The sequence below is a fragment of the Salpingoeca rosetta genome, assembly GCF_000188695.1.
Source record: "Salpingoeca rosetta unplaced genomic scaffold supercont1.3, whole genome shotgun sequence".
NCBI classification, from domain to species: domain Eukaryota; class Choanoflagellata; order Craspedida; family Salpingoecidae; genus Salpingoeca; species Salpingoeca rosetta.
Window position 1 is genome coordinate 1739005 of NW_004754931.1, and position 10000 is coordinate 1749004.

Genomic DNA, 10000 nt, shown 5'->3' on the forward strand with positions numbered 1-10000 from the left:
TGTTGTTGTTGTTGTTGTTGTTGTTGTTGGTGATGATGATGAAGCCGTGACAGTCAAACAGCAGCCATGGCACCACAGTGGCACTACAGTGAGTAACGGCAAAGCAGGAAGCGCGGGTAACATACGTCGTTCGCGTTTGACGTCTGCACAAGCCGTGTTGCAGTGACCTGTCAAACAAGGCAACACAAGGAGGAAGAGAAGGGGGGTTGGCGCAGGCGTGTGAGGTGTAGAGATGAGTGCAATGGACGACTCAAGAGTGGGGCAGCCTCGGCAATACAATGGCGCACCCATGGCAAACCCCCGGTTGCTTTCGCCTTGAGTTACAAGGGGTCAACGCAGTTGCGGCACCAAAACACCCAAACATAACAATCTGTGCGTGTTGTGCTGTGTTGTGTTGTGTTGTGTTGTGTTGTGTTGTGTGTGTGTGTGTGTGTGTGTGTGTGTGTGTGTGTGTGTGTGTGTGTGTGTGTGTGTGTTGTGGTGTGGTGTGTAGTGGTGTGTGGCGTCGCACCGTTGATGAGGTCATCAATGTAGTTGGCGGCGATGCCACGGCACTGCCAGCGTGTCGTGTCACGCTCGATGGCGCTGCACGCCTCATCGGCGAGGTTTGCGGCCGCCTCGGGCGACAGGGCCTCAGCAACATTGGAGCGGCTCAGGATGTGCTACACGTACGTGCGAAGGTGCAGGAGAGTATGCCGGGATACGTGTGAACCAACGAAGTAAGAACTGCGGTCAACAGCGCAGCATTCAACCCGTCGCACCAGAAATCAACGGAAACAACAAAGTAATGCAACCCTCAACCGACTGGCGACCCCAACCAACCGACAAGGCAACAACGAACCAACAGACAACCGCATACACACACAGGCACACACAGAGGCGCTTGAACGCACCTCACAGATGGCACAGGAGTCCTCGGATGGCTGTGCGTAGAACGGAACGACACCCTCCGAGCTGTTGGAAACAAATGTGATGTGAGATGCGGCAGAGGGTTGACACATGGCAGGCTGCAGTGTCCACAGAACAAACACAACAGAATTGCAGTCGAGTGCGCACATGGGTGACTCGAAGGCGTTGGCGGCGTTGGCAATGGCATCGGAGATGTTCTGCGATTGGAAATCACGGTGGCGGGTGAGGGTGCAGCGAGCGAGCGAGAACAGCGAACGTAGTGATGGCTATCTGAGGACACACACGCACACACGCCGTTCACACACGCCGTTCACACACGCACACACGCCGTTCACACACACACACACAAACATACCAGAAACGTGTCGGATGGCATTGGAGGCTTGATGATGCCTTCTTGTGGACGAGCGTGTGTCGCAGGCACTGCAACGAGTGCCACAAAGACACCAAGAAGCAGTGCGAGCACACTCGCTGCCCGCCCAGCCATCATCGCGGTTGGAGTGGGCTTTTGTAGTTTGGCCTAGCGGCCTGCTGTGGTTGTGAGTCGCTGCAGCTGCGGCTTGTGGACTCGGCACAGCAACGGGAGGAAGTGTAACAAGGACTGGCTGTGTGCGTGTGCGCGTGCGCGTGCGTGTGTGTGTTGGGGTGGTGCAAGGACAGAAAGACAGAGACAAGGCGGTGGTGAGACACACGTGGCGTGGCTGTGCGCATGCACACTGGTGTGTAGCAGTCACCAGCAGCAAAGGGAAAGCAGACGGACAGCAGAGAGGACAAGCAGGTAGAGGCATAGAATGGCATCTTTGACATGGACATTCACATCAAACAATCATGCCACGCTAGTCGTGTCAGGTGTTAATTTGACTTGTTGACTTGATCAAATCACCGACCATCCCACCCCTTCCTCCTCTGCTCACCCACTCGCCTTCACGTTCACCCTGCCACTCGGCTACACGCCACTCACACTCGGGCCGGTCACGCTCCGTCTCACACGCTCGCAATTTATCAACAAGCAAAAGAACGCACACACGCTCGCTCGTGTGCAGCCGATATCGCCTGCCTCGCCGACCTTTTCTTTCGTCGCGCACACCCTCGTCCTTCTTCGTCGCTTGCTGCGAAATTGGCCTGACTCTCGCTTACTCGCTCGCTGCTGGCTTTGGGGTGTGGCCAAAAAGCCTCTCGTGCAGAAAGCGCAACGACTCCGGCTGCATACTTCCCACGCCGATAGGTTGTTGAAGATTTCCCGATCATTTCGGCGGGACAAACTGGCGTCGCAAACGTCAATTTTGACGTTGTGGTGAAAGGCAAATTTGACCTTTGCCGTCCCTTTCTGACGTCAGACAGGTTAGGAGGTTGCGTCATGCACTGCGCGAAGCGGACACGACGACCTGTTTGCAGCGCTAGTTCCGAGTGAATGGGGTGTGCTTTGCTCGTCTGCTCGTTGTTGTAATGTAACGCCGTGCCCAACACCGCTACACATGGTCAGGAGCGGATCCAAAGGTGCTTGTGTTGTTGTAAACAATGGTCTTTCCTCTCCTTACAAAAAAAGCAAGCAAAGAAGCAAAGAAGCAAGACGATGATCTGCCTCTTTTCTGCTTCTCTGCTCCTTCTTCTTCTTTGACAGGGGGACAACAAACAACAAATTACATGTCGTCGCCTCACTCAAAAGAGGGCAGCACAAGCGACCCAAGTTGTCTAGTTGTTGATGCCGGGCAGTTCCTTTCTCCACAGTATCACACGCACAACATTACGTGAACATCCCTCCCCGTACAATCCCGCCAGCTGTCAACCTGAGAATCTGAACGTACACATCGATTGAGAATTGCAATCAACACCCTGACTGACACCACACACCGCCTGAACGAGCATCCATCAAAGCATCAAAGCATCAAAGCATCAAGCAAACAGGAGAATCGAGGCGGCTCAAACGACACGCGAACACACGACCCAGCAAGCAAGAAAACAGGAAAACAAGCGAGCAAGGACAAAGACATAGAATCATGTATGGATTCATGCATCAGGTAAGTCGTACTCAAAAGCAAAGTACTGCTTGAAGTGTGTTCCTGAAATGTTTCACATCACGCAGGAGCGAGTTCTCCGCCTTCCTGATCATGTGCTGTCGTTCTTCCCGTTGAACTGGAATTCACTTTCGGCCTACAAGGCCTACATTGTCTAACATGACGCGACGCATCCCTTGTTTCTTCGTGTGCTGTTTTGTCATGTGTTGTTGTTGTTGCTGTTGTTGTTGTTGTTGTTGTTGTTGTTGTTGTTGTTGTTGTTGTTGTTGTTGTTGTTGTTGTTGTTGTTGTTGTTGTTGTTGTTGTTGTTGTTGTTGTTGTTGTTGTTGTTGTTGTTGTTGTAGGCGCTCATCCACTGGCTCAAGCAGCTGCCAGATGGAAAAGATGTGCTCGAGTCAATCTTCACCGACCTGGACATTCAAGGCCCTCTCGATGATTTTTTCCGCCACTACTCGGACGCTCAAACCATGCTCTTCCTCGATCTGGCATCCAAGGTGTGTGTGTGTGCGTGTTCATATGTTCCGGGGGCAATAGCAAGAAGGGGTTACTGGGGTTATATGCTGGTTTGTGCTTGTCGACTGCACAAGCCGTGGAAGTGTGCTCACTCGGTGCATAGACACATTGACAGCAGCCACACCCTCGTGTATGCATCACTCCCATCTCACTCATACACGCTGCACACTCATTCCCATTGCACGCTCATACACACTGCACACACACGCGCGCGCGCTGCACACATACACACACACACACACACACACACACACACACACGCACACACACTTGACACAGGCCACCGGCCACAAGGTGGAGGAATGCATGTTCGAGGCAGGCAAGGTGTCCATGGGCACCTTTGTGCGCAACGGATACGAGCCTGTGCTGCGCACCTTGGGAAAGGACTTCTTCACCATGCTCACCAACCTGGACAGCCTGCACGACAACTTCCTCTCCGCCTTTCCCGAGATGAAGGTGCCACTGTTGCAGCCGGAGCGCAACCCAGACGACTCCATGTCCATCCACTACTACAGCCAGCGCCGCGGCCTTGCACCCTTCATGATGGGTGCCCTCAAGAGCGCCGCCAAGATGCTCTATGACCTGGACATTGACATTCACCACCGCCTCAAGCGCGACAAGGACCACGATCATGACGTCTTCCACGTCTTCATGGACCCAAGGTGTGTGTGTGTGCGTGCGTGTGCGTGTGCGTGTGTGTGCGTGTGTGTTTGTGTGTGTGCGTGTGTGCGTGTGTGTGTGCGTGTGTGCGTGTGTGTGTGCGTGCGTCTGTGTGTGTGTGTGTGTGTGCGTCTGTGTGTGTGTGCGTCTGTGTGTGTACATGATGATATTATCGCTTCGTTCACATCCGCTGCAAGATTGCATGTTGGCGTGTTCCTTCGCAGCAAGTTATTTCGTTCCAAACGTACCACCACCACCATCACCACCACCACCACCACCACCATCACCATCACCATCACCACGCTTCATGGCATCCTCCCTCTTCTCGTCATCCTTGTCAACTTCCTCACGCTGTCTTCCCTTTCTCGTTTTGTCATTGATCAGTGGATTCCCGGACGGGCTGTCAGCGTCAACGGATGACGAGAAGATGGCCACGGCCCAGCTCGATGCCACCATGACCAACCGCCTCTTCCCTTGGCACTTTGCCGTGGACAAGGACATGAGAATCATTTCCCTGGGCAAGCACCTCGCCTCCCGCATGAAGAAGGACTGCGTTGGCATGCACGCAGACAAGCTCTTCCGCATCGCCCGCCCCATCGACGCCACGTGGGACTTTGAGGACATGAGGGCGCGCTGCGACAAGCCGTTCCTCTTTGTCACCAACCCGAAGCGCATGCTGAGCGCGGAGGAGTACAGTGCAATGCTGACGGAACGCCACCAGCAGCGACAGCTGCACTTGCTGAAGCAGACAAACAGGGCACATCTCGAAGAAGCAGAGACGGCCAAGGAGGTCCAGCTTCCAAGCATGGTGGATGTGTCAAAGCCGCACGTGCGCCTCGTGGTCAATGAGGCCGCGGAGGAAGATCGCAACGAGCCGGATGCAGATGCCCAGAGCCAAACCGACGAGGAGCGGTCGCTGGTCTGCCCCATGTCGCGTCGCTTCGATGCGCTGTCGGCGCCATCCCTCGCCAACACCTCCGGCAGTACGTCGCGCCGAAGCTCCTTGGACGCGCTGGAGCAAAACTCCAGGTACATTCGCAAGCCAACACACATCAAGCTGCACGGCGAGATTGTCTACGATGAGGCCAAGCAGGTGCTGCTCTTTGTCGGCAACCCGCTCGTGCAATCCCTGGAGGAGCTCAACAAGCAAGGCATCGACCTTGCCGACATGCCTATCCACTGCCACGGACGCGAGGTGCTATACAGCGCAATGTGCCAGGCCGTGTCCGCCTCCAACTCAAACCAGGTTGAGGCCAAGCTTGCAGACCTGGATCGCTCCATGATTGAAGTGCAAGAGAAGAAGGAGCAGATTGACGCCTTGCTCAGCAGCATCTTGCCGGAGGTGCGGAGAACAGTGTGTGTGCATGCGTGTGTGTGCGTGTGTGTGAATCATGTGTGCGTGTGTCAAACATGTGTGCGTGTGTGTGAAATATGTATGTGCATGCGTGTGCATGGTTATGGTTTGTCACACACCATGTCAGTCAGGCGGCATGCTCCGCTCCACCATATCCCTTGCTCCACTGACCGGCATTTACTCATAATCATACGCACATCCTCTCTCCCGCTGTTTTGGTAGAACGTCGCCAATGCCCTTGCAAGTGGACAAGTCCCGCCCGCCGAAACATACGAGAACGTGCGGATGACAACACCGTGTCCAGTGACGTGCGCGTTTCACGGTGTCACCGTGTCACGGTTTCACTGTTTCACTGCATGTGTGTTTGTTTTCCTTGTCTCGGGTCGTAACCCACGCATCACATGGCCGGTGACACGTTGCAGGTGACGGTGCTGTTCAGTGACATTGTTGGCTTCACAAGCATCTCCTCTGAAGTTCCGTCTCTGGAGGTGCGTCGTTCTGGCCAACCGCGTTGTACCCTGACAGTCATCCGATTTCGCAGCCTCACTTGAGGCCTTGAGGCATCGCTTGATCTTGCTTGCTGGCATCTGTGAAGATGGGCTTTGTACCACGCTTGTGTGCGTGTGTGTGTGTGTGTGTGTGTGTGCTCTGTATCTGTTGTGCGCTCTTGCTAACGCTTATTTGCTTCTCAACGCATGTCGACAACACAAACGCATACACAACGACATAGGTGATGGACATGCTGCATGAGCTCTTCCTGAAGTTTGATGACCTGGCAGACAAGCACGGCTGCTACAAGGTGGAGACAATTGGCGACGCGTACATGGTGACTGCCGGCTGCCCGGAGGAATGTGAGGACCACGCTCTTCGCATTGCCCGTGAGTTTGACGACACCGCACGAAGAAAGGAAGATACAAGAGAGACCCCCGATTGAGACACATTGCGAGCTGAGCGGTTGTATGCATCTTGTTGTATTTGCATGTGTAGTTGTGTGCATGTTCGTGTGGTCGCAATGTCCAACGCCGCTCTTGTATGCGTTGTACAAAGGCCTCAAGGCTGCACTCCCTTGATGAGGCGTTCAATCGAAGGGTTGCTTTGCGTTGTGTGATGCTTGTCCATCCCATTCACGTGCTCATGGTGGTGTCCTGACCCCGCCCTCACTTGCCCTTTCTTTCCTGCCCATGTGACAAGATCTCGCCATCGACATGGCCCGAGTTGCCCAAACCGTGACGTCGCCACTTGACGGAGAGCCGATCCGCATCCGCGTTGGGCTGCACTCTGGCCCGCTGATGGCCGGCGTTGTTGGGCGTGCGCGTCCACGCTACTGCCTGTTTGGCGACACCGTCAACGTCGCCTCGCGCATGGAGAGCAACGGCCTGCCGGGATGCATCCAGGTGTGTGTGTGTGTGTGTGTGTGTGTGTGTGTGTGTGTGTGTGTGTGAGTGTGTGAGTGAGTGAGTGTGTGTGTGTACGTTTGTGTGCATGCGCGCATGCGTGTGTGCATTTGTGTGTGTGTGTGAGTGTGTGAGTGTGTGTGTGTGTGTACGTTTGTGTGCATGCGCGCGCATGTGTGTGTGTGTTTGTGCGTGCGTTTGTGTGTGGCTGCGTGGCTGCGTGGCTGAACTCGCGCAAGCCCTGTTACCTACCGTGCCGTCACTCTCGCTACTTCAGCTCGCTTTGCTCCATTGGTTGTCCTGTTCAAACCCAGCCCAGCACACCAGCTGCACACGATGCCTGAACTCATACGCGACATTTGTTTTGTTAGGTCACATACCGCTTCTTGCGCTGTCTTCCGCACGACCACGACCTGCGCATCGCCCCACGTGGGCGCCTGGAGATCAAGGGCAAAGGCACCATCAAGACGTTTCTGCTGCTGGGCCGTTCCGCTTCAGAGGCACCGCCGCTGCTGCCGGAGGACGAAGGCACCGACGAGCTGAGCGAGGAGCTACGGATGATCCGCGCTCATCACCAAATGCGGCAGGCCCTCCAAGCACGGGAGCACCTCAAGTCCCTGGCAAAGGACGAGCACGCCAGCCGCGGCCGTACCCCGCGCTACTCCCACTTCTCGCGCTCCGCCTTCAGCACCTCGAACGCCCTCAACGACTACGTGTGAGCAGTTGGACCGAGATGCTCTGAGCGTTGTTGAGCTGCTCAGCACACGATGCTTGGAACGGGTTTCGTCTTGGGCTGCCGTGCTGACACGCTCAAAAGAGAACATCACACGAACCTTGGCCTCTTCTCTCCTTCTTTCTTGTCGCTTTTGATTCCCCGCATCCTTGCAGCACGCCTGAGCTTTCCAATGCGTTCCTTCCTGCCTTCTTGCTTTCTCGGCTTCTTGTTCCTGCGCTGCTGTCATTGACTCGTATTCCCCGTCCTCCTCCTCCTCCTCTTCCTCCTCAGGTTTGCATGCTTCTCTCATCCCGGTCAAAGCTTCAGAGTCAAGTCTGGTGCTGCGTTCAATAAAGATCGACTCAAAAAAGTCACAATCCAAGTTGTTCGTCACTCCATGGTTGATATGAACAAGGCGCACTCGCCCACACAATTTCACACAGGCCAGCGGACCAAGCCACACATCACAACCAACAGCGCCACATCGCCTCCTTCTGCAGGTAGGGCGCGCTCAGACCTTGGACTTCTTCGCCTTCTTCTTCGGCAGCAAATCTTCATCGTCCTCATCCAGCAACCAGTCCTCCTCGCCAGCGTTGCCAGCTTCATCTTCTTCTCCATCACTGCTGTCCCCGTATGTGGCCTCGTCCTGCCGCTCGTTGCCATCATCGTCGCTCTCCACGGCGGCATCGTCGTAGTCTGCGCCGCCAATCATGGGTGCCACGCCGCCAAGACCCATCGCCTCCATCGCCTCGGCACGTCGCTCTCGCTCCTTCTGCTTCCGCTGCATCTTCTTCTCTCTGATCGTGTGCGAGTGAGTGAGTGAGTGAGTGAGTGAGTGAGTGAGTGAGTGAGTGAGTGAGTGAGTGAGTGAGTGAGTGGGTGAGTGCGTGCGTGCGTGCGTGAGTGAGTGAGTGAGTGAGTGAGTGAGTCGAATACAAAGTTGAACACGAATGAGAGCAACACCAAGTGATGAAAGATCAGTCACCGCACATGACACACACACACACAGACTGACTTGATGCGCTGACGCTCCAGCTTCTTGTCAATCTCATGGAAGTTTTCCATGTCCTGTTTCACTTCTTGCACAAGCGTGTCATCTGGTACAACAACAACAACAACAACAACAACAACAACAACAACAACAACAACAACAACAACAACAACAACAACAACAACAACAACAACAACAACAACAACAACACCAACAACAACAACACCAACAACACCAACAACAACAACAACAACAACAACAACAACAACAACAACAACAACAACAACAACAACGTGAGGTCGTGTGTGCGTCGTACAAGTTTGCGAAGCACAAATGCAAGGGCGCAAACGAGCACACTCGTCAACACATGTCATCGATCCCACACCAAGTCGCACCTTCAGGCGAGAATTGATCTGCAATATCCTTCTTGCTCATGTCCAGACCAACAAGCTTGGGACCCATCTGCAGTATTATCACACACACACACAATCATGTGTGCGCAGCAGAAACTGTTGTGAGCCCTTCATGACCGACAAACGTGTACGCACGCACTCACACACACACACACACACACACACACACACACACACACACACAAGCACGCTCAATTGTAGGAGAGAAACGGGTCAAGTTGCAGCCCACCTTGATGGCATTGCCTTCGTCATCAAAGACATAGCGCTCGTTGTGTCGCAGTTGCCTCTTCAGGACGGCAGCGCGCGTCTGTCGCTGCATCTCCTTCTGCTTGCGCTTGGAGAGCACGGCGGGCTTCTTGTCGCTCGGATCAATTTCCTCGTGCGTCTGCGTCGTCCGCTGAACAAGGAGGTCGTCATCTTGCTCCCCAAGTTCGTGCAGCTTGTTGAACGCAGCGCTCAGCACATCTGCCGCGTTGCACAGAAAGACAAGCACAGATTGTGTGAGACTCACAAAGGGGCAGAGAGCTAAACACGTAATATAGAGCACGCGCACACGCATGCCACAACAAAACAACAACGACGACAGTGGCAGCAACAGCAAGAACACACAATCTCATGCATACAAGCAAACAAACAACACAAGCGTGCACAGCATGCAAGCCTCACGCACTCTCCCATGCACGCACCCTTGTTCTTGCGAGCCATCATGCGCTGGAACTTGGTCAGCTGCTTCTTTGGCTTCTTTTCTGCCTCGTCATCATCGCTGTCAAGCGTCACGCGTTCCCCATCATCATCATCATCGTCATCATCATCATCATCCTCATCGTCGTCATCATCATCCTCATCATCATCATCATCCTCATCGTCATCATCATCATCATCATCGTCATCGTCATCGTCATCAGCAATGTTGGTGTTGCGCATGGCCGCGTCCACCTCCTCTCCCGCACTCTCATCGCTTTCACCACTGCTGCCCTCCTCCTCTTCCTTTGTGACAGTCTGTGCGCCAGCCCGCTCCCTAAGACAATGAGTGACG

General features: G+C 54.4%; 3 protein-coding genes across 3 annotated transcripts in view; 1 reads left to right on the forward strand and 2 right to left on the reverse strand.

Annotated features, from left to right (window-relative positions):
* PTSG_11807 (uncharacterized protein) overlaps window positions 1-2015 on the reverse strand; it is a 13235-nt gene extending 11220 nt beyond the window's left edge. The window contains exons 1-6 of the mRNA XM_004997869.1: window positions 1976-2015; window positions 1265-1514; window positions 1057-1106; window positions 894-954; window positions 512-662; window positions 126-167 (exon numbers count right to left, since the gene is read on the reverse strand). Of these exons, the coding sequence (XP_004997926.1) occupies window positions 126-167; window positions 512-662; window positions 894-954; window positions 1057-1106; window positions 1265-1399 (439 nt within the window). The 5' untranslated portion in view covers window positions 1400-1514; window positions 1976-2015. The remainder of the gene's footprint in view (window positions 1-125; window positions 168-511; window positions 663-893; window positions 955-1056; window positions 1107-1264; window positions 1515-1975) is intronic.
* A 492-nt stretch (window positions 2016-2507) lies between these two features.
* PTSG_01944 (L3i88) lies at window positions 2508-7941 on the forward strand. Its single transcript, XM_004997870.1, has 9 exons — window positions 2508-2927; window positions 3269-3418; window positions 3717-4099; window positions 4482-5439; window positions 5674-5730; window positions 5874-5939; window positions 6182-6329; window positions 6643-6845; window positions 7217-7941. Exons 1-9 carry the CDS (start codon window positions 2907-2909, stop codon window positions 7562-7564), a joined length of 2334 nt encoding a protein of 777 aa, XP_004997927.1. The 5' UTR covers window positions 2508-2906; the 3' UTR covers window positions 7565-7941.
* PTSG_01945 (uncharacterized protein) overlaps window positions 7871-10000 on the reverse strand; it is a 6698-nt gene continuing 4568 nt past the window's right edge. Inside the window, exons 13-17 of the mRNA XM_004997871.1 lie at window positions 9651-9982; window positions 9194-9429; window positions 8947-9013; window positions 8576-8657; window positions 7871-8357 (exon numbers count right to left, since the gene is read on the reverse strand). Of these exons, the coding sequence (XP_004997928.1) occupies window positions 8072-8357; window positions 8576-8657; window positions 8947-9013; window positions 9194-9429; window positions 9651-9982 (1003 nt within the window). The 3' untranslated portion in view covers window positions 7871-8071. The remainder of the gene's footprint in view (window positions 8358-8575; window positions 8658-8946; window positions 9014-9193; window positions 9430-9650; window positions 9983-10000) is intronic.